Genomic DNA, 23682 nt, shown 5'->3' with positions numbered 1-23682 from the left:
TGAATGAATTAATTGGTTTTGTAGGGCAGGCATAAAACCCAACATGCTTGATAAATATATCAGGAATACCCTAATATGTATTTCCTAAATATTTAACAACTTACTGCAACAGCAGAATATGACTTAGCTCAGGGATCCCCAACCTGTGAGCCATGGGCACTACTGGACCGTGGCCACTGGGCTGCGGGACAGGCTGTCCAGTGTGTGCGCACACTCACATCCACTTGCACTAGCGCTGCAACTGCATGGTGAATGGGGCACCGTGCATCCTGAACGGGACACTGCACAACCTAAATTGGGCACTGCACAGTGAAAATGGGGCTGCGTGGCCTAAGTGAGGCGCTGCGCGGTAAAAATGGGATGGCGTTATTGCCCACATGGTGAAAATGGTGCCATGCGGTGAAAACAAGGTAGCGCTAGCGCCCACGCAACAAAACAAGGCAGAGTTAGCAAGTGTCATGTGGGTGCTAGCGCTGCTCCATTTGTGTCATACCCATGCTTGTGGCCCTGTTTTTGCATGCGTGCATAAAATGTTTCCCCTCTTTCCCTCCGGTCCGCCAACCGAGAAAGGTTGGGCATCTCTGACTTAGCTGATTTTTTCCAGTAGATACTTTATAAAAACAGTTTCCCCGAAGCCATTGATGACTGCTTCTGGTCCCTCTCTGATTGAGATGCCTGAAAATTGCTATCATGGTTTTGCACAGTTTTGAAATGGGCAACATCTGGGAAATGTGGTGTAGGCCCTAAAATAGGCATAACAGCTAAAATACATTTTTTTGCCAAAATCCAAGAGATATTGCAAAATTTTGGCTCCATTCATATATTACCCTACTCACCTTGCATTATTAATATTCCTTACACTGATGTTAGTGAAGAAAATAGATCTGCATATTGAAATGAATCAGAGAGTGCATGGAAACACTATGTGTATACTTCATTGCATATGCAAATATTTGGAGAGATACTGTTTCAATGTCTGGTCTTAAATTTTACTCATAAGAGAATGTAAAGATTAAAAAAATGAGATAAATGCCATATGGCAAATATGTGACACAAGACCTGCATTACTATTTGCAATCTGCAAAACAGCATCAAATGAACATTGCTTATTAGAAATGGTTCAGTAAAATTATCTGTTGCTAAGAAACAATTAAGAGGTTTTAGGGTGAGGGTTTTTTAAATATTGTTTTCTTGCCAGAACTCTTTGAATGTACTCCAGATACATTTAATTCCTTCAGGGATTCTTTTAGACCAGTCTTATCAAAAGAACTTAAGAATCTAATAGAATTCCACACATTCTTTCTCCTAAGTTACGGAAGTGTTTGGAATCTATGTACTCCTAGCTTGGAACTAAGCACGAATCTTACAGTTGTAATAATAAAGTACCCTTCTTGGAGTAAAACTCATTAAAATGGATTTTTCATTGTCTTACGCAGGTTTTGATCTTAATGATCCAGAAAAGGAGAAAGTGGGAATCTTGGCACTGCAACTGAAAGAGAAGAAAGTTCTCCATTCTGTAAGTTTGATTTCCATTTATAGTTTCTAGTTTTTGTATGTCCAAATATAACTGCTATAATTTTTTATTTATTAGGAGCTAATAATCACCTTGTTGAGTAACGCAGTTACGCAATTCAAGAGATACAAGTGTCCGAGAATGAAAAGTCACTTGAGTAAGTTTCATTTTCAAACAAATGTTTAAAAGATGTTTAAATGAGTTAAAGTATTGGAAATAATCTCAATTTTCTTTTCAGTGGTTCAGATGGGTGAAGAATATTATTATGCTAAAGATTACACCAAAGCTTTGAAGTAAGTGTGACTTTATATATGTCCTATGGCATAGTTTTGAATACCTTAATATATCTAGAAACTATGAGAATTAGACTTTTCTGTCTCATCAATATGGTGAAAATATGTGATCCAAATTATTAAAAAAATACAAACTCCCGGTATATATAATGTAGCCTTGATCCTCAATATTTGTTTTTTCTTAAGTAGGACCACTTATATGATAACTGTTTTTCAGCTTTCCCTTTTCAGGATTCATGGCTATACCTATCCTAATCCTAACAGCACCAGATTGTTGGCCAACTCAAAAGTATTTCCTAAATGTATATGTTAAGCAAACCCTGATCACCATCAGGTCATCAGGAAGATATAGTTATTTTTTTATACACAAATATGCACACTGCCACAGATTGTGGGAGAACTTTGTATTGTTTTCTTGAAAACTATTTGGAATAGAAATATTCCAAATAATTTACAACAAAATAATATAAACCTCAAAAATTCCCTCACTTCCCACAGTCCATAAAATCAAATATAATAAAAACAATTAGCTCAGAGAAAACAAACCATTAAAAAAAGGCCTTGAAGGTAGCCTGACAATAAAACCGCTAGCATTCATAGGTTTGCCAATACAAGAGCCTTTTGTATTGCAAATAAGTTCAGGCCACAAAAATGTTCATAATGGTGCGTCCACCATTGTGAAGGATTATCTTTTAATGTCACATAGGATGGGAACCTTAAACATTCCCAATCCCAAGAATGAACTCACAGATTGGGCCAATTCTAGTTGAAAGAGATTTCTGAATACTCAAACCTGAACCATAGGGCTTTATAATTTAAAGCCACCACTTTGAAATTGATCCTGAAATTCCTTGGTAACTGATGCAGGGATTGATGCAAGATGTTGAATTAACTGCAATTCTGAAGCAGCTTTAAAGTTGCAGTAGTCTAAATAGTGAAGTGACATCATGGACTGAGAACCAATGACTGGCCAAGGTCCCCAGCTTTTGTGTCTAAAGTGGAACTAGAAATCATAGTTTTCTGGTTATTAGCCTGGTGCCCTAACTACTAATTTAGACTGACTTTCCACTTTATAGAAAGTATTACGTATATTAAGTTAGTTAAATATTCTGTCTTCTAGGCTCCTTGACTATGTTTTATGTGATTATCGTAGTGAAGGATGGTGGACTCTCCTGACTTCTATACTGTCCACTGCTCTTAAATGTTCCTATCTAATGGCCCAAATAAAAGATTATATTACATACTCATTAGAGCTTCTGGGCAGAGGTAAGCAAGGCATTTTAATTCTGTTTCAATCTGAGAGTTTTTAACAGCAAGTGTGGGCAAGTTGACAGGCATTTGGAATTGTGTGTGAGAAGATATTATTTTATGGTAAAGAATGGATGAGCCCAGAAAAATGTGAAGGATCAATAAGGCATGCTTTCTTGTTATGTTTTTATTCGTTGAACTCCCAGTAAATTTATTGTGAATTTTTGTTGTTCAGGCATAAAGCTGTCCTCTGTAATAAAAATCAAACCATTTTGTGCTTTTATGTTTTCTCATGAAGGACACCATTTATTCTTTGAATGCTGTCCAGAGATTTGAAGCCTGGAAGAAAATATGGTAAACTTAAAATGCTTAAACAGGTTCAGATGTAGGGCAGGTGTCCAGTTTACTTCTGATGGAATGCTGATATGGATATAAATATAGCAGGTTTAAAGTAACATCTCTTACAAGAGTTGGGATTTGATGTTACACTATATCATAGTTTAATACTCAGAAAATAAATATAACAAACTGCCAAGATCCATGTCTCCCTCTTGTATGATTGGGAGAATTTGGAAGGTTTTATTCTCCAAAGTACCAAGAAGAAATAGATGGAAACTAATCAAGGAAAGAAGCAACTAAGCAGAAATTTCCTGACAGCTAGAACAATCAATGGAACGACTTGCCTCCAAAAGTTGAGAGTGCCCCAACACTGGAGGTTTTTAAAAAGAGATTGGACAACGATTTGTCTGAAATGGTATAGAGTTTCCTGCTTGAGCAGGGGGTTGGACTAGAAAACCTCCAAGGTCCATTCCAACTCTGTTATTCTATTAATCTTCTTAGACTAATTATCATTATTCATAAAAACTGAGATTCTTCTTAATTAGGGCTAGTGGAAATAAGGTGATTGAAAAATTATAGAATTTTGCTTTATGTTAACCATACTAAAATTTAAATAGAGTTTATGATTTGAATGAGATTCAGCTGTAGTTTAAAGTGGAAGCTTTTGATTTTTTTCATGCCTGTTTTCAAGGAAGAGAGCAGCAACCATGTGAGCTCAAATTACATTAGAACATTTTCATGTAATGATTAATTATGGCTTCTGACTTCACCTAAATATGGTTACTGCTTGTATTTTTACCTGATGTTGTGATTTCTTCACCTAATTGTTGCTCAGTTTTTTAGAACAGGGCTTTTCAACCTTTTCACCCATTGTACCACTTTTAGCATATGGCAACATCCAGGTACCACCAGTCGCCTAGCAAGGTGTCAAAAACTTGATGACCAAAAAAAAAAGGAAAAAAGTGATGTACAGGTAGTCCTCAACTTAAAACAGTTCGCTTAGTGACTGTTCGAAGTTACAATGGCACTGAAAAAAGTGCCCCCCAAGCCACAGCCGAGTAAGACACCTGCCTGCCCGCCCGGTGGCACTCTTCCTCCTGTCCGAGGTTTTCATTGTTGTGAGCATTTCTGTTGAGGATTGGCAGTGGGGGTGGGGTGGGGGGGTGTTTGGTTTTTATTTCCCCCCCCCCATCTGCTGGGTGGTTGCAGCAGGTTTGGGTCACTTCACATGACCCTGGGACACTGTGACCGTCATAAATATGAATCAGTTGCCAAGCATCTGAATGTAAATCACAAGACACTGGAGATGCTGCAACATTCCAGCTGGAGCCTGGCGCTGATCCTGGCGCTTCTGCTGAGCCCTGACAGCCCTGCAGCTCCAGCCGTGTCTCACTCAGGCTTGTGCGGTGCTGCCACCTGTTCAGCTCATTCCCCTCCCCCGCTACCACTTTTCTAGGATGGTCGCGTACCACCTGCTAGGTGCCAATTTACCACAGGTGGTACCTGTACCACTGGTTGAAAAGCCCTGTTTTAGAATATATAGATAACATATTGGATATAATTCCTCTTCCAAACATTTAGAGGACATGTTATTTATTCATTTTAATATGTGTTTTATTGAAGCTTCTACTTTGAAAGAAGATCAGAAATCTCGAATAGAAAAGAATCTGATCAAAGTTCTTATGGTCAGTAGAAAGAAACAAATTTCTGTGAAATAATCTGCAGAGTTTACTAACTCTGTGCGTAGATTTGGTCAGTTTAAATAATCTTGTTTTGAACTTAGAATGAGAATCCAGATCCTGAATCTGACTGTGATGCTACTTCTGTAAAAACTGCACAGAAATTGTGGGCCGATAGAGTATCCCTGGGAGGCAACAACATTTTTACAATAGAAGTACAAGATTTTGTTCCTTTTGGTATGTATTAAAACTTTTTACAACAAAAAAGTAGCACCTATATTAACCAATGGTAAGGGTGGAAGGAAAAACAGTAGTCCATAAATACTTCTATATTCCCTTTGCTTATGAAATGAAGTCCATATTAGATACAAAATGAGAACTCGAAGAGTAGTATAATTTTTAAAAAATACCTGAAATGCATTAATATATTGTTGAGGAATGCTGTAAACATTTTTTAAAAGCCAGATATTTCTTATTGTTGATTTACTGTATTTTTATATACAACAAAAACAATTCCAAGCAGTTTACATTATAAAAACATGAAATGTGATGCAGAACTTATCATCCAAATAAAATATAATTTCTGGTAGCCAGTCACCTGCCAAAGGCCCTCTCAGGCACCTCTAATAGTTTTTTAAACTGCATCCTAGGCTGCCCTGTAAATACTTCTATTCCAAAGCATATATATGTATATATCAATTCTTTTGACATGGGTCATTGATTTAGAAACAAAACAATACCCAAATTTTCATATTTGCTTTTAATTTCCTGCTAAATTACAATGTGGGCAATCTTACCATTGTATGTAAATTTCTTGCACATTAGCGATCCTTTTATGTAGCAATATGTTCAAATTGAAACTCAAATACTTTGGCCACCTAATGAGAAGGAAGGACTCACTGGAGAAGAGCCAAATGCTGGGAAAGGTTGAGGGCAATAAAAGAAGGGGATGACAGAGAATGAAGTGGCTGGATGGAATCACTGAAGCAGTAGGTGTGAGCCTGAATGGACTCCAGAAGATGGTAGAGGACAGGAAGGCCTGGAGGAACGTTGTGCATGGGGTCGCGATGGGTTGGACACGACTTCGCAACTACATGTTCAAATTAAAATCTGTACCTTTGAAATAGACTATTCTTCAATCTGTATTCTGGACAGCAGGACTAGTTGTGCATGTGCACATCTGCATACAAAAATACAGATAAGGGAATGGAACTAGGTAGTTGCAGTAACAGTGCTTAGTATGAGAAAAAATGGCTTATATCTAGAAAGTACTTTCAGTAGAGGATCTGCTACGTTCAAAAGCACCTCTTTCTGCTTATGTCTGAATTTTAAAGTTCTGTCAACCTGCATCCAATAAAGGTAGTCTTCGACTTACAACAAAACAGACTTGTGACCAGTTTTCACACTTAAAACCTTTGCAGCATCCCCATGGTCACGTGATCAAAATTCAGGCAATTGGCAACTGGCGTGTATTTATGACAATTACACTGTCCCAGGGTCATGTGATCATCATTTGCAACCTTCCCAGGTGATTTCCAACAAGCTAACTTGATGGGGGAAGCCATATTTGCTTAATGACTACATGATTCACTTAACTGCAGTAATTCACTTAACAACTGTGGCAGAAAAGGGGGTGCAAATCATTTAACAACTGCCTTGCTGAGCAAAAGAAATTTGGGGCTCAATTGTGGTTGTGAGTCGAGAATTACCTGTACAAGATAGAAATTTAGCCCAAATTGTTAAATATAAAATATTCCATTGTTTTTGGTAACATGCTGTGTCGTCTGATTTTGTTTTGTTTCAAAATGTAGTGCAGTGTAAAGCTAAATTTCTTGCTCCAAGTTTTCATGTTGATGTACCAATTCAGTTTGATGTATATTTGAAAGCTGACTGCCTGCATCCTCTCCAGTTTTCTAAGTTGTGCGTCAATTTCAGTAATCAGGTAATTTTTTTAAAAATACTGCTTTTATGATTCATATGTGCTTAATGGGATGGGGGTAGTTATCATATTACACTGGCTATTTTAGTATTATAAAATAAACTCATTCAAATTATGATATATTAGCCCATAAAGTCTAATAGGAATGATCCTTTGCATTATACAATAGGAGCAACTCAGAGGCTTTATATAGTTTGTTATACACTGCCCAGAGTCACTTGTTTTGTTAGATGCGCAGTTCTCTAAATTTAATAAGTAAATAGTTTGCTATATTGTCCACGCCCAAAAATATAAAACCTGATAAAATATCATAAAAGGATATAAAAGCATGAATTTTACTGAATACAAATTGTATCCATTGGATCAACTTATTTTGAGGAAAATATTGTTTCTTTTCAATATTGAGACATTAATATTTGGTATTACAAATCCATATCTAAAATTTGGTTTAGACATCTGTAAAAAGTGAAGAGCAAGTTCTGGCTCCTTTCTTTCCAATTGCCAGGTTTTAAGCCAATAGTAATTTTGTGAAGATAGGTGTCCCATCACTATGTATGTTTACTGTTTACATAATCCGGTCAGTTTCAATTGAGACAAATCTCCAATAATTTATTTTTCTGTTTGACAGATTGGAACTATTTTGACAATAAAAAAATTTAAAGAAAAAAAATTAAAATCAAAAATTTCCTCAGCATTCTTCAAAATTCTCAGATCAAGCAGAGCAGACTTTCTTGAAAATCTCATTTATTTATTTATTTGATTCTAAGGCCACCCAGCTTAACCAGTGTGATTTGGGGTGGCATTCAGCATAAAAACATAAATAAAAGAAAAACTTCACATAACAATAAATAGAATATATAAATATCACATTTAAAATGGCAGTCAAGCACATAACTAAACAATCAGAAGGGGACCCCCACTCAACTGTTCCCTAAAACCTGTTGGAACAGCCAGGTCTTAATGGCGTTCTTAAAGGTGAGAAGAATTGGATCCTGGCATATATTGGGAGAGGGTCATTTCAAGGAATAGGGCAGCCACAGATAAGGTATGATTAAATGGAAAGAATATTTTGAACGTGATGAATCAGTCTGGAATTCCTTATGGCAATAAATTCCTTTCAAAACAATTTGAGCAGTCCTTCACTTTATATATGTAAATTGTAATACTCCTCAAAGTTTTTCTTTCTTCCTTCCTTTATTCTTTCATTATTTTCTTATTTGTTGACTGAAAAATGTTATTGAAATAAATCACAAGGCTTTCTGGCTTGTTTTCAAACTTTCTCTATATTTTGCTTTCTATATAGAAAGAGTCCACATATTCATCTGAAAGTCCAACAGATATATATATATATATATAAATTGGTAAAGTGAACAAAATGCACCTTTTATTCAGTCTGTCCTACACAGTCTTAATTTCAAATATATGATGCCAAAACTCCATATGTTGCCATCTAGCAGAGCCATGATGAGAATAGTTTGTCTCAAATATATTTGAAACTAAGTAGATTGGACAAAAGTAAAATGCTTAATCTATTTGAAATGTATTGTGTTGCATGTATACATTTATATGTATATGTATATACATATACAAAGCACCAGAGGGCGGACAAGAAACAGTAATTGGAAACTGATCAAAGAGAGAAGCAACCTGGAATTAAGGAGAAAGTTCCTAACAGTGAGGACAGTTAACCAGTGGAACAGCTTGCCTCCAGAAACTGTGGGTGCTCCATCACTGGAGGCTTTTAAGAAGAGACTCGACAGTCACTTATCTGAAATGGTATAGGTTCTCCTGTTTGAGCAGGAGGCTGGACTACAAGACCTCCAAGGTCCCTTCCAGCTCTATTCTATTCTAATCTAATCCAATCTAATCTAATCTATGCACATCTGCAGCACTTCTTTATTTATAAATCTCATTGTGAGTTCTTTGGGAGAAGTTCTCCCTAAATAATCATGCATGTAATTTCCAATCTAAATTGAACAGCTTGAAACATATTATAAATGCTTACATTTAATTGCTTCAAAAGGCATGCACTTAAATTTCTTTAATAACATTAATGGTATATAAATAAATGTGTGAATGACTATGATCTAAACTACATGGTATATTTCTTAGTATTAAATAGCATAGTGGATTATCACAGTAATTCAGATAAATCTTACTTATTTTTTGCAGTGTCTACTTCTGCCTATTTTTCTCTTACCATAGGAATACAATCAGTATTGCGTGGTGGAAGAAAACTATCCAAAATGTGACATCCTAGAACCATCTACACAGGGAACATTGTGTCTTATCCCTGGTAAGACAAAAAAGTTCACTTTCAAATTTGTGGCAAAAACAGAAGACGTGGGGAAAAAAATTGAGGTATGTTCTTCAGAGTTTTTTTATTTATTTATTTATTTATTTATTTATTTATTTATTTCACTTATATACCACCCTATTCCCATAGGACTCAGGGTGCTTTACAGGGCAATTAAAACCATACAATACAAAAGTTAAAATAAATTTAAAACAATTAATTAAATTTAAGCCCAAGAGTTAAAACTTTAAAACCCAATTAAAAACCCCTCAGTCTAGGCCAGACAGCTCAAAGAGCCAAGTTTTTAGGTCCTGGCGAAATGAACGGAGGTCGGGGGCAGTCCTAAGTTCCATAGGAAGTTGGTTCCAAAGGGCAGGCGCACCCACAGAGAAAGGACTCTCTGGGAGTCACCCGCCGGCAATCCTTCACCGGCGGTACCCTAAGAAGGCCCTCCCTGTGGGAGCACACAGGACGATGGGGAGTTAATGTCGGCAGCAGGTGTTCCCTCAGATAATCCGGACCCAAGCCATTTATTTAGGGCTTTATAGGTCATCACCAGCACCTTGAATCTCACCCGGAGGGCAACTGGAAGCCAATGCAGCTCGTGGAGAAGAGGTGTTACACGGGAGTATCGGGGGACTCCCATCACAATTCGCGCAGCTGCATTCTGCACCAGCTGAAGCCTCCGAGTGGTCCTCAAGGGCAGCCCCATGTAGAGAGTGTTGCAGTAGTCTAGCCGGGAGGTCACGAGCACATGGGTGACTGCGTAGGGCATCTCGGTCCAGATAGGGCCACAACTGGCACACCAGGCGAACCTGGACGCCCAAGTTGCGAGTCCTATCAATGGGGGGTAACACCTCACCCCCCATCATTAACGATGGAAGAAACTGGTTAACCCGAGATGCTGGTATGCACAGCCACTCAGTCTTGGCAGGATTAAGACGAAGCCTGTTTCTCCCCATCCAAACCCGGACTGCCTCCAGGCAACGGGACATCACATCGAGGGCATCACTGGGTTGGTTCGGGGTGGAAAGTTGGGTATCATCATCATACTGATGATACCCCACCCCGAAACCACGAGCTTGCCCAGCAGCTTCATATAGATGTTGAACAAGAGGGGAGAGAGGACTGACCCCTGAGGGACTCCACAAATGAGAGACCGTGGGGCGGACCTCTGCCCTCCCGTCAACACCGACTGCGAATGGCCCAGGAGATAGGAGGAGAACCACTGTAAAACAGTGCCTCCCACTCCCAGCCCCCTGAGACGCCGCAGTAGGATACCATGGTCGATGGTATCAAAAGCCGCTGAGAGGTCTAATAGGACTAGGGCAGAGGAACATCCCCTGTCCCGAGCCTGCCAAAGATCATTCACCAGTGCAACTAATGCTGTCTCCGTGCTGTACCCGGGCCTGAAGCCCGATTGGTCCTCAAAGAAGCAGTTATTACTGCCTGGAACCAGCCTCGTGTCTCCTCCCGGGCCGCATAAACCAGCCAGGAGGGGCACGGGTCCAATAAACAAGTGGTGGAGCTCAGTCTCCTCATGATCCTGTCCACATCATCGGGGGTCACAGGATCAAACTCAGTCCAGATAACATGCTCAAGACCGCTCGATTCCTCCACGTCAGGCTCTGCCCAGTCAGAGTCCAAACCGGCCCAGATCTGAGTGATTTTGTCCGCCAGATGATGACTAAACTCCTCGGCCCGCCCCTGTAAGGGCTCCTCCCTCATCTCCTGATTAAGGAGAGAGCAGCCGGGCGATTATCTGCGGACGTGATGAGGGCAGCGAAGTAATTAAACTTATAAAATATTAATGATATTGTTTTATTGTAGTTCAGGAATGTGTGAACACTAATCAGCTACTATAGTACGGTGCCTTTTGTGAAAAAGAAGATAACTGGAGCCAAGACCAGCACACCAGTATATAGTTCAGGACAACTTTATGGTGTTTGTTCTGTACCAGCCTGCTACCGGCCTTGCAGAAAGGCAACCCCTGTACAAACGGCAGAGGCTGGAGAGCGTCTGAGGCTGGAAAACGTCTGCCAAGATTTATTATACAAACAAGCAACAAAACATGAAACAAGATACCGGAACTTTGATCCTCAAATGGAGCGGTTGCTTTCAGCAACCAGCCCTACCCCAAACACTCCCTTTATTAGAGTTCAGGGCGTGGCCTCCCTGTGCCTCCTTCCGAGGAGTCCCACAGCCTTTCTCTGCTTGCTCCTGCTTGACTGCCTCCTGCGTCGGGCGTCCTTGAACAGGGCCAGCTGTGGGTCATCATCATCCGCACTGTCGGGCTCGCGCAGCTGAGAAGAGGGGCCTGGCTGGGGGCTCTGCGAAGCCTCCAAGCCATCATCAGCAAGTTCGTCTTCAACACCCTCCTCCTCCCCCTCGTCTGAGTCATCCGAGTCATCCGACCCGGCTGCCGGACCCACAGGCTGACCCTGAATCACAACACTATCCCGCACCGCAGGGCCCTTCCCCCGGGGCTGCCGATCCGGATGCGGTCGGGATGGGAATTGTTCGTGAAAAGCAGTCACCAATGCAGGGGCATGAACGGCAGTCGCGTCTTCCCAGGTGAAGTCCTCCGGCCCGTACCCTTTCCACTCGATCAGGTACTGAAAACGACCTTTCAGCCAACGGGAATCCCTGATGCTGGCGACCTCGTACTCGGGGGTGCTGCCTCCATCACGAGGTCCTGATGGGGGAGGTTCCGCTTGGCGGAGTGGACAAGCCGGTTGCTCGGGAACCAACAGAGACCGATGGAAGACGGGGTGCACGCGCAGGGAACGTGGCAGAGTTAAGCGATAGGCGACCGGATTGATGACAGCCTCGACTGGGAACGGTCCTAAATATCGGTGGTCTAACTTCCTCGCCGGCCGTGTGGACGGTAAGTTCCTGGTGGACAGCCAGACCCGATCCCCCACCGATAGTGGAGGCGTATCCCGTCTTGACCGATCAGCAAACCTTTTGTAATCGGCCTTGGCCTTCTCCAACTGCCGTCGCACCAATCGATGGATCGCCTGTAACTCTGCCATGAAGTCGTTCGCTGCCGGCTCCGGTGAGTCCACGGGAGAAAGGGGGAAAAACCGGGGGTGATAACCCACATTGGCCAAGAACGGTGTCATCTGTGTGGAGGTGTGCTGCGAGTTGTTAAAGGCAAATTCAGCTATAGCCAGATAGTCCACCCAATTGTTCTGCTGCAGGTTGACGTAGCAGCGCAGATACTGTTCCAGGATACCGATGACCTTCTCGGTTCCCCCGTCAGTCTGAGGATGATGCGCGGACGAGAGGCAAACCTTGATGTCCAACGCATGCATCAACTCCTGCCAGAAGCGGGCTGTAAACTGGGCCCCCCTATCGGAGACGACTCTATCGGGGAGGCCGTGCAGCCGAAACACCTGTTGGATAAACATACGACTAGTGGCGCAAGCTGACGGTAAGCCGCGACAGGGGATGAAGTGCGCCATCTTGGTCAGCATGTCCACCACCACAAACACTTGTGAAACCAGAGGATGGGGGTAAATCCGTCAGAAAGTCCATGGACACAGCCCCCCAGGGTCTCTTGGGTGTTGGCAAAGGCTGCAGTAATCCAGGCGGGGCCCCTGTCGCTGACTTGGCCTGCCTGCATGGGATGCAGGAGGTGACATAAGACTGGACGTCGTGTCGGACTCGGGGCCACCAGAAGGTACGGGAGACCAGGTTCAGAGTCCTGAACAGGCCAAAATGCCCCGCTGCCGGGTTATCATGACACTGGCTGAGGACGAGTCCCCTGAGTGGCCCTCCCGGAACATAGAGCCGGTCACGATAATACAAGAGTCCATCCGTGACCGTCCAAGGCGAATCTGGCCCCACCTCCTCCTTCCGCTGAGCCACCCACGCCTCCTGCTGCTGTGCCTCCCGGATCCGAGCCCGTATATCAACCGGCTCCCGCACCGCAGCAAAAGACTCGACGGGGATCACTGTCCTGGGCAGAAGCTTGTCTTCCACTCGGGTATATTCGGGCTTCCTGGACAGAGCATCCGCTCTCTGATTGTGCCCGCTTGGTATGTACCGAACCCGGAAGTCAAACCTCGCAAAGAAAAGAGACCACCGGATCTGGCGTTGGTTCAAATTCCGAGCGGTCTGCAGGCTTTCCAGATTCTTATGGTCCGTCCGGACCTCGATTTGATGCCGCGCTCCCTCCAGATGATGCCTCCAGGCCTCGAACGCCGCTTTGATGGCCAGCAGCTCCTTCTCCCAGATGGTATAGTTGCGCTCCGAGGGGTTCAATTTTCGAGAGTGATACACGCAAGGGAAAAGGGTACCGCTGGGCGTCGTTGCCTGGAGTAACACTGCCCCAATGGCAATGTCGGAGGCGTCCGCCTCCACGACAAACGGCCGTTGCGGGTCAGGATGCTTCAAGATGGGCTCCTTCATAAAGGCGTCCTTCAAAGCCTGGAACGCCTGTTGTTCTGGTGCGTTCCACTGGAACCGAGTCTTCTTCTGCAGGAGCCGGGTGAGGGGGGCTGTCAAGGCAGCAAAGCCAGGGATGAATGTTCGGTAGTAGTTGGCAAATCCAAGAAGTCGCTGAACATCCTTCACGCGACGCGGGGGTTGCCAACTCTGCAACGACTCCACCTTACTCGGCTCCATGGCGATGCCCTCAGGAGAAATGCGGTGACCCAGGAAATCGATGGTCACCTGGTAGAACTGGCACTTCTCCAACTTGGCAAACAGCCAATGTTCTCGGAGTCGCTGCAAGACCTGACGGAGATGCTGATGATGCACTTCACGCGACGGGGAGTAGATCAGGATGTCGTCCAGGTAGATCACGACAAACTGGTCCAACAAATCCCGGAAGATGTCGTTCATAAAATGCTGAAACACAGCGGGGGCGTTGGTCAGGCCAAACGGCATCACCGTGTACTCGAAATGTCCATAGCGAGTACCAAACGCCGTCTTCCACTCATCACCCGACCGAACTCTGACGAGGTTATAAGCTCCACGCAGGTCCAGTTTCGTGAAGATCTTAGCCTCCCGGAGTCGGTCCAAGAGCTCGGGGATGAGGGGCAGCGGGTAACGGTTGCGCACCGTGATGGCGTTGAGTTTCCGGTAGTCGCAGCAAAGCCGTAATTCGCCCGACTTCTTTTTGACGAAGAGCACGGGTGCAGACACTGGCGAGGACGAGGGCCGGATGAAACCGCGAGCCAAATTCTTCTCCAGGAAGTCCCGCAATGCAGCCAACTCGGGCTCCGACATGGAGTACAAACGCCCCACTGGGAGAGGCGCATCAGGGACTAAGTCAATGGAGCAGTCATAGGGCCTGTGCGGGGGTAATTGATCCGCCTCTGACTCGCTGAACACATCAGCAAAGTCGGACAGTTCGGGAGGCAAGGAAACCCCTGGGGAACCCTCCACCTGACCGGCACAGATATGGCGGGAGTGGTCCACGCACTGCAAGCTTGGGAAGGTGACCAAGTTCTGTGACCAATAGATCTGTGGGTCATGCGCCCGGAGCCACGCCAGTCCCAAGACCACGGGGAAGTGCAGATCCGAAGTGATGTAGAACTGGATGGCCTCCACATGGGAACTGATGGCCATACATACTGGTTGCGTGGCGGCCGTAATAGGCCCGGACAGGAGCACTCGACCATCGATAGTCTCCACTAACATGGGCGGATCCACCGGACACTGGGGAACAGCCCATTTGGCCACAAAGGCTGAGTCCATAAAGTTTGTGGTAGCCCCAGAGTCAATTAAGGCATGGACTGGAATCCCCTCTGGCTTGCCAGGAAGGATCAGACGTGCCTCCAAAATCAAATGCCGTGGAGGTTCACAGGCACCATCGGAACGGCGTCGCTCGGTGTTGTTGTGGGACGCCCGATCTCTCACACCGTCTAGATCGGGCTCGGGGCGTTTCCCGACAGCAAAGTAGGGGACTGTCTCGGGGCAGACTTGGTCACTGATGCCCGCTGACGCTTCTTTGGGCAAGAAGCAGCCAAATGTCCAGGGTCCCCACAGTAAAAACACAACCCCCCCGATCGTCGTCTGTTCATTTCCGTCACCGATAGACGAGACCTGGCGGCACCCAGCTCCATTGGCTCCTCCCTTTGGACTGGGGGCTCACGCACAACAGGGGCGGCAGGGGTCTGTGGGGTGGCACGGCGACTCTTTCGCTGCTGCAACCGGGCATCGATCCGCAGGCAAAGATGGATCAGCCCATTCAGGTCTGAGGGAATGTCCACACGGGCCAGCTCATCCAACATCTCCTCCGACAATCCGTCCTGGAAGGCATCCACGAGCGCAGCCTCATTCCAGGCGGAATCCTGGCTAAGCAGCCGGAAGTCGCTGATATAGGCCTGTTGACCCTGCCTCAGAGCTTTCAGGCGTCGGGTGGCAGTCTGCGTCTTAATTGGGTCCTCGTACATTAGACGCATATGGTCACAAAACCCCACAAAGTTGTCCAACAATGGGCTAGGTTGAGCCAGCAGAGGCGTGCCCCAACGAGCTGCATCCCCCGAAAGAAGGCTTAACACAAACCCCACCTTATCCCGGTCAGTGGGGAAATCAGCCGCTCTCACGCTGATAAAGAGCTGGCATTGTCCCAGGAAAGCAGGAAACAGTTCAGGAATACCTGTAAATTTGTCCGGCATTGCTATCTGGCATTTTCTCCTGGGTGGGGGTGCAGCATGAACCTGCGCTTGCAGTTGAGCCACCTGAGCTGCCAGCAAAGTGAGTTGTTGAGTGAGCTGAGCATTCTCGGCACGAAGCTGCTCCATAATAGTTGTAAGGGGTGGGAGGCTGAAAGCAAACTGTTCCGTACCAGCCTGCTACCGGCCTTGCAGAAAGGCAACCCCTGTACAAACGGCAGAGGCTGGAGAGCGTCTGAGGCTGGAAAACGTCTGCCAAGATTTATTATACAAACAAGCAACAAAACATGAAACAAGATACCGGAACTTTGATCCTCAAACGGAGCGGTTGCTTTCAGCAACCAGCCCTACCCCAAACACTCCCTTTATTAGAGTTCAGGGCGTGGCCTCCCTGTGCCTCCTTCCGAGGAGTCCCACAGCCTTTCTCTGCTTGCTCCTGCTTGACTGCCTCCTGCGTCGGGCGTCCTTGAACAGGGCCAGCTGTGGGTCATCATCATCCGCACTGTCGGGCTCGCGCAGCTGAGAAGAGGGGCCTGGCTGGGGGCTCTGCGAAGCCTCCAAGCCATCATCAGCAAGTTCGTCTTCAACACCCTCCTCCTCCCCCTCGTCTGAGTCATCCGAGTCATCCGACCCGGCTGCCGGACCCACAGGCTGACCCTGAATCACAACAGTGTTGCAATAAAAAAGGGATTGTGGAGTTTAATCTTTGGAAAAGTTATAATGATGAAATTAATATCATATATTAGAATGCTATCACCTCTAGATAATTCTAAATCTGATTTATTCATTTGTATGTTATTAAGCTTTTTCTTGTTTCTTTTTTAGCTTATTGTTTTAAACTAATAAAATATTTTTAAAATCTAAATTAAAACAGGAGGAATGCAGCTGAAATGAATTGGCTTTTGAATATGTGTGTGTGTGTGTGTGTGTGTGTGTGTGTAAATTTTTTGGATTGCTAACAAAGAATTAAAGGGAGACTGATATGGCCATAAAAAAATAGTGACATGTTTTAAGAGTGCACAAATTATATTAAGAAGAGCATAAAATAGGCAAATGCTTCTTTGTAAAAGGACAACCGGAGCTCAGAGATTTCAGAGAATTGATATATTTTTGTAGGATTCCGCTAGAAACAAATAAGTAGTGGCTAGGACTCATTTATAAATTTAATTTAATAATTTAATTTAATAATTTGATTTCTATACCGCCCTTCTCCCGAAGGACTCAGGGCGGTGAACAGGGCAATACACAATAAAAATCGAATACAAAAATTAAAAAACCATTAAACATCATGCCCATAAAATCAATACATATTAAAGTTAAAACTAGTTTTAAAAACCCAACCCCATCCCGTCAGACCAGGCCAGCTTGTTCGAAAAAGAATGTTTTAAGATCGCGCCGGAAGGAGCGAAGGTCGGGGGCCGTCCGGAGCTCAACCGGTAAGCGGTTCCAGAGGTCTGGCGCGCCCACAGAGAACGCTCTCCCCCTGGGGGTCACCAATCGGCATTCTTTGATCGGCGGCACCCTGAGGAGGCCCTCTCTGTGGGAGCGCACTGGATGGAGGGAAGTTGACGCCGGTCGCAGGTGTTGCCGTAGGTAATCCGGACCCATGCCATGAAGGGCTTTGTAAGTCATAACTAACACCTTGAACCTCACCCGGAGAGCAACCGGTAGCCAATGCAGCTCGCGGAGCAAAGGTGTAACATGGGAGTATCAGGAAACTCCCAAGACGACTTGCGCGGCTGCATTCTGCACCAGCTGGAGTCTCCAGGTGGACCTCAAGGGCAGCCCCATGTAGAGAGCATTACAGTAGTCTAGACGAGAGGTCACGAGCGCATGAGTGACTGTGCGCAAGGCATCCCGGTCTAGATAGGGCCGCAACTGGCGCACCAGGCGAACCTGGGCAAAGGCCCCCCTAGTCACAGCTCCAATATGCTCTTCCAAAGAGAGCTGTGAGTCTAGAAGGACCCCCAAGTTGCGGGCCCTATCTACGAGGTAATAGCTCACCCCCCCATGGCCAATGATGGAATAATCGGAATTTCCCGGGATGCCGGCACGAACAGCCACTCAGTCTTGTCAGGGTTGAGTCGAAGCCTGTTCCTCCCCATCCAGACCCGGACCGCCTCCAGGCAACGGGACATCACGTCGAGGGCATCACTGGGGTGGTTTGGGGTCGAAATAAAAAGCTGGGTATCATCAGCATATTGGTGATACCCAACTCCAAAACCACGAATGATCTCACCTAGCGGCTTCATATAGATGTTGAACAGGAGAGGCGAGAGAACCGATCCCTGAGGAACTCCACAAATGAGAGGTCTCAGGGTCGATCTCTGCCCCCCTGCTAACACCGACTGCGAACGTCCCAGGAGGTAAGAGGAGAACCACTGGAGAACTGTGCCTCCCACTCCTAACCCCCTGAGACGTCGCAGCAGGATACCATGGTCGATGGTATCAAAAGCCGCTGAGAGGTCTAAAAGGACTAGGACAGAGGAACAACCCCTGTCCCGAGCCCGCCAGAGATCATTCACCAGCGCGACCAATGCCGTCTCCGTGCTGTACCCGGGCCTGAAACCCGATTGGTACGGGTCTAGGTAGTCAGCTTCATCCAAGAACAAAGGGAGCTGATGCGCCACCACGCTCTCAACAACCTTCGCCAAAAAGCGAAGGTTGGAGACCGGATGATAGTTGTTTAAAATTGCTGGGTCCAAGGCAGGCTTCTTGAGGAGGGGTCTCACCACCGCCTCCTTCAAGGCGGCGGGAAAACTACCCTGACTCAAAGAAGCAGTAATCACTGCCTGGAGCCAGCCTCGTGTCCCATCCCGGGCTGCATAAGTCAGCCAGGAGGGGCACGGGTCCAACAAACACGTGGTGGAGCTCAGCTTCCCCATGATCTTGTCCACTTCTTCAGGAGTCACAGGATCGAACTCTTCCCAGATTAAATCGACAAGACCGCCCGTATCCTCTTCGTCAGACTCTGCCCAGTCGGAGTCCAAACCGGTCCGGATCCGAGCGATTTTGTCCGACAGAAATCGACTAAACTCCTCGGCTCGACCCTGCAAGGGTTCCTCCCTCACCTCCTGATTAAGGAGAGAGCGAGTTACCCTAAACAGGGCGGCCGGGCGATTATCTGCGGACGCAATGAGGGTGGCAAAGTGGTTAGACCTAGCCACCCTCAATGCTGCAAGATAAGTTCTCGTAAACGACCTTAGTCGTAACCGGTCGGATTCGGATCGGCTGGACCTCCAACAGCTCTCTAGGCCCCGTCTCCGACGCTTCATCTCGCGGAGCTCCATGGAGAACCATGGGGCCCGTTGGGATCTGCGTCGGGTCAAGGGCCGCATGGGTACAACTTGGTCGAGTGCCTCTGTGGCTGCCCTTTCCCAGGCTTCCACTAGGGCATCGACCGAGCTGTGAGCAAAGGAGGCAGGTGGGGGCCCAAGCGCCGTTTGGAACCGCTCAGGGTCCATAAGGCGTCTAGGGCGGAACCATCTTATTGGCTCAGCTACCCCACGACAGGGAGTGGCAAAACGGAAGACCATCCGCAGGAGATGATGATCGGTCCATGACGGGTGAATTAATTGGGGAACCCCCCCCAAGATCATCTAACCACCGTCCGGATAGAAAAACCAGATCGAGCGTGTGACCCCCCCCCGTGAGTTGGGCCCAGAATAACCTGCTTCAGGTCCATGGCCGTCATGGAAGCCATGAACTCCCGAGCTAACTCAGATGATCCCCCCAGGGATGGTAGGTTGAAGTCACCCAAAACTATAAGTTTGGGGAACTCAACCACCAACCCTGAGAGGATATCGAGAAGCTCAGGCAGGGCTGCTGCCACGTGTCTAGGTGAAACATACACCAGCAGCAAGCCCAACTGAGCTCTGGGACCGCATCTCAGGAGGAGGGACTCACACCCGGCTATCTGGACTATGGTGGCTATAAATGCTTACAGTTCAGACTAAAAGTAGTAATTTACTCTGTATTATAACACTTTAAATGAAGCAAAAGATGAGAAATCCAAACATAATCTTTTTTCTTTTCAGATTACTTCAGTGGACTTAATTCTGGGTAGTGAAAATGGCAGGTGTGTGGTCTTGAACTGGCATGGAGGAGGGGGTGATGCTGCTGCTTCTCGAGAAGCAGTGCTGGCAGCTCGTTCCTTCAAAAGACGACCCAAACTTCCAGATAATGAGGTTCACTGGGATAGCCTTACAATTCAGGCAAGCACTATGTAAGTATGAATGGATTCCATGGAGATAAATCATTTTATGAATGTTTGAGATTTGAGAATAGAATAAAACAAGTAGTTGCTTTCACTGTTCTACCTTTCAACAAAAAGTTCCATCAGAAATTGCTCGGCTAGTGATGGCAAACCTTTTAGAGACCAAGTGCCCAAACTGCAACCCAAAACCCACTTATGTATCGTCGGGTGCCGGGTGGGCATGGCCCATTGGGTGGGCGTGGCCCATTGGGTGGGCGTGGCTGTGGTGGTAACAGCAGACTGGGTGGGACTAAAAAGTTCAATCAGTCAATTCCAACTTTGCGAGTTCTTTTTTTTCCCCGCGAGAAGTTGAAATTGATTGATTGATTGAACCTTTTTTTTTGCATACAGCAGCGGAGGCCTAAAGCAAAAAGGTTTTATAAAACCCAGCTAAAGGCCTAAGACTGGGATGACAGCACGCGTGCCCAGAGAGAGGGCTCTGCGTGCCACCTGTGGCACATGTGCCATAGGTTCGCCACCACGGTGCTAGGCAATATTGGAGACTGAAAATATTCCACTGTCATAAGACAGGGGTTCCCAATCAGAGGTGCTTGCACCCTGTGGGGGTGCGAGACGATATTCCAGTGGGTGGGAAAACTTGGGTTTTCAAAATTTTAGTGTATATGCATAATTCGTTGCCGTTATTTCGAACTTTTGTAAGAGGTGCGAGAATGTATCAGAAGTGTTCTCAGGGTGCAGGGTATAGAAAACTTTGGGAACCGCTAGTCTATGAGGATTATGACTTTGTAAGTTAGGATTCCCAGGTTCTGTGACAACAGTGGCAAATATGTTCTGTAGGGCTTTCACATTCTAATGATGTTGTTCAAGATAATTTATTATCAGTATTGCAAGAAGCTCTGGGAATGCTTCTTTATGATGAAAGGCATTTAGAAAAGTTTTAAGTACAGCTTGTCCTCAATTTACCACAATTGGGACCAGAATTTCTGTTGCTAAATGATGTGGTCCTTAAGTGAGTCATGACATGACCAGATCTGATTTTACAACCATTTTTACTTTAATAGTTAAGAGATGATTTTACCTAAATCAAAGCATTTTGTGGCCCTTAAAATAGCTACAGGGGTACCATTTACACTTGCTTGTACATTGTAAAGAACATATGAGAAAAGAGTAAAAACAAGAAGAGTTTGAAAAGTATGTGCAATACAGGTAGTTTAATCTTACTTGCCATGCCTAGAGAATTGCTATTACTACACATGCAGAGGCTTGTAGAACAACAGCTCAACTAAGGAAGAAGATAAAGTTACAGCAAGCAGATGACTTGTTTCTTGTTTTTATTCAAGGATCATTTCTAGAGTGCCTAACATTTCTGTCCAGCTTAGTCATGAACCTCCTGTCCTAATGAATGAAATGTATTGTTTGAGTGTGACAATCGAGTCGCATGAGAAGACAGTTGCCAAAGATGTAAAGCTCACAGCTGGCTTAAAACCAGGTATTTATTATGCAACATGATACTACTGGCTCACTCACAATCCTCAAGGAACTTCTCATTGTGGAGAGGTTTAAACCACTCCCTTTTCTTTTATTAATTGGGCAAGTGAGTAATTCAACAATTAGATAGTACAAGATAAATGAAAAGGCCATTTAATAGTTAGCTAGATTTCATGAAGTGCTGCTGTTTATATTATTTGGATATGCTAATTTAAATGTTTGATGGCTTTGAAATGTAACATTCATTTATATAAGCTGGTATAGTTTTACTTTAGCAGAATCTTCCTCAACATAGTGCTTATTTACATTTTATAGATTTTATTAGTCTTTATAGGGTTGGGGATAAGGTGGGGTCGGGATTTGGGTTAGGGTTAGGGTTGGGGTTGGGGTTTTTCCAAATAACATTTTCAATATTTAGCAAACAGCATAATGTCTGGGTGCATGTATTTAACTAGCAATAATAGATATAGTTAATTATCATAATATGTTAATACTAATATATATTCAAAATTACATATCACATTCCTTTCTCTCTGACTCGTTTTTCTAGCCATTAATAGAAATTATCCCATGTTCTAAAATAACAGAGTCTTCTTTCTCTTTAATCTTTAAAGTCAATCTATCCATTTCTGCACACTCTAAAATTCTCTTAATTAATACCTCTTCAGTTGGTAAGTTTTCATTTTTCCAATGTTGAGCAAATACAATTCTTCTGCCATTAATATGTGTAGTGTTAGATATCTACACTATCTATCTATCTATCTATCTATCTATCTATCTATCTATCTATCTATCTATCTTTCTTATAATTAGCTCTTATTATTCCTAACAAAAATAATTCTGGTTTAAAGTCTATTTGTTTTTTAGTCATTTTCTCCAACCATAAATGTATCTTAACCCAAAATCTTTTTGCTTTGGGTCATGTCCACCAGATATGATAATAAGTGCCTAGGTCTTTGTTTGCATTTCCAACAGTTGTTTGAAGTATTTTTAAACATTTTTGCTAATCTCATTGGTGTCATATGCCATCTGTAAAACATTTTATATAGGTTTTCTTTATACGACACTGCTTTAGTTAATTTAATATTTCTTTCCCATAGCTTTTGCCAATCTTCTAATTCTATATTATATCCAAAATTCTTTGCCCATATTATCATTGTTTCTTTTACTTGTTCTTCTTCCATCTTTAAGTTTAACAGAAATCTATAGAATTTCTTAATCAACTTTTCATCTGTTTTAGCAGTATCTGATCAAATTCTTTCTGTTCTTTATAAAATCCCATTGTTTTAACATCTTTTTCGTATCTCGTTTGAATTTGCAGATATGGCCATCATGCTAGATCAATACCTTGTTCTTGTAAATCTTGTCTGTCCTTCAGTTTGCCTTCATTGTCCAAAATAACTTTATAAGTCACAACTTTATCATAGTTAATTAAATTTGCATAAGCAAAAGCTTCCATTGTTGAAAGACATTCAGGTATCTTAATATAAATTTTTTCTTTTATTTTTTCCCATTCTGAAAGGAGTGCATTCCTTATAAAATGGTTTTGAAAGTATCTATGTATTTTATTCTTTCCATACCACAGAAAGCTATGCCAACCAATTTGTAGGTCACCACTCACATGACGGTCACATTGAAAAACCATGAGGAGTTGAAAAGTGATTTTGATAAAATGAATAAAGAAATTAACAATATGGATTCTCAATTTGAAAATTTTAAACAGATGATCACAGATAATCAAGAATAGAAGATAAATTAACTGAGGTTGACCAGAAACTAGACGTTGTACAAGATGAAAATCAGAAGCTGATCCAAATAAATGAAGAACTAGAAAACTCGATAACGGGGATAGAGATGGGAAAAGGCTCATACTTTTTAAGGTTTCAAAATATATTGGAAAATAAGGAAGAGGATCTCCTAGGCTTAATAACTGAATTATTGGCAGACGCATTAGGAACTGGGAAACAGCAAATGGAAGGAGAATTAGACCAGATCTGTCAAGTCAACTCAAACTATGCTAGAAGAAATAGTCCCCAGGGGAG

At 44.1% G+C, this 23682-nt stretch overlaps 1 protein-coding gene across 3 annotated transcripts in view; it reads left to right on the top strand.

Moving 5' to 3' along the window:
• TRAPPC11 (trafficking protein particle complex subunit 11) overlaps positions 1-23682 on the top strand; it is a 65750-nt gene that overhangs the window by 16687 nt on the left and 25381 nt on the right. For all 3 annotated transcript variants that reach the window (XR_014027057.1, XM_081332314.1, XM_081332315.1), the window contains exons 12-21: positions 1437-1516; positions 1592-1670; positions 1752-1806; positions 2927-3072; positions 5017-5078; positions 5177-5309; positions 6884-7014; positions 9217-9372; positions 19974-20161; positions 21493-21641. Coding sequence is in view for 2 of the 3 variants with exons in the window: in XM_081332314.1 (XP_081188440.1) it covers positions 1437-1516; positions 1592-1670; positions 1752-1806; positions 2927-3072; positions 5017-5078; positions 5177-5309; positions 6884-7014; positions 9217-9372; positions 19974-20161; positions 21493-21641 (1179 nt within the window). In the remaining variant the exon portion in view is untranslated. The remainder of the gene's footprint in view (positions 1-1436; positions 1517-1591; positions 1671-1751; positions 1807-2926; positions 3073-5016; positions 5079-5176; positions 5310-6883; positions 7015-9216; positions 9373-19973; positions 20162-21492; positions 21642-23682) is intronic.

This window comes from Vipera berus, assembly GCF_964194415.1.
Source record: "Vipera berus genome assembly, chromosome: 7".
Lineage (NCBI taxonomy): Eukaryota > Metazoa > Chordata > Lepidosauria > Squamata > Viperidae > Vipera > Vipera berus.
The sequence above is the reverse complement of the archived record's forward strand: the minus strand, read 5'-3'. Positions and strand labels throughout refer to the sequence as shown.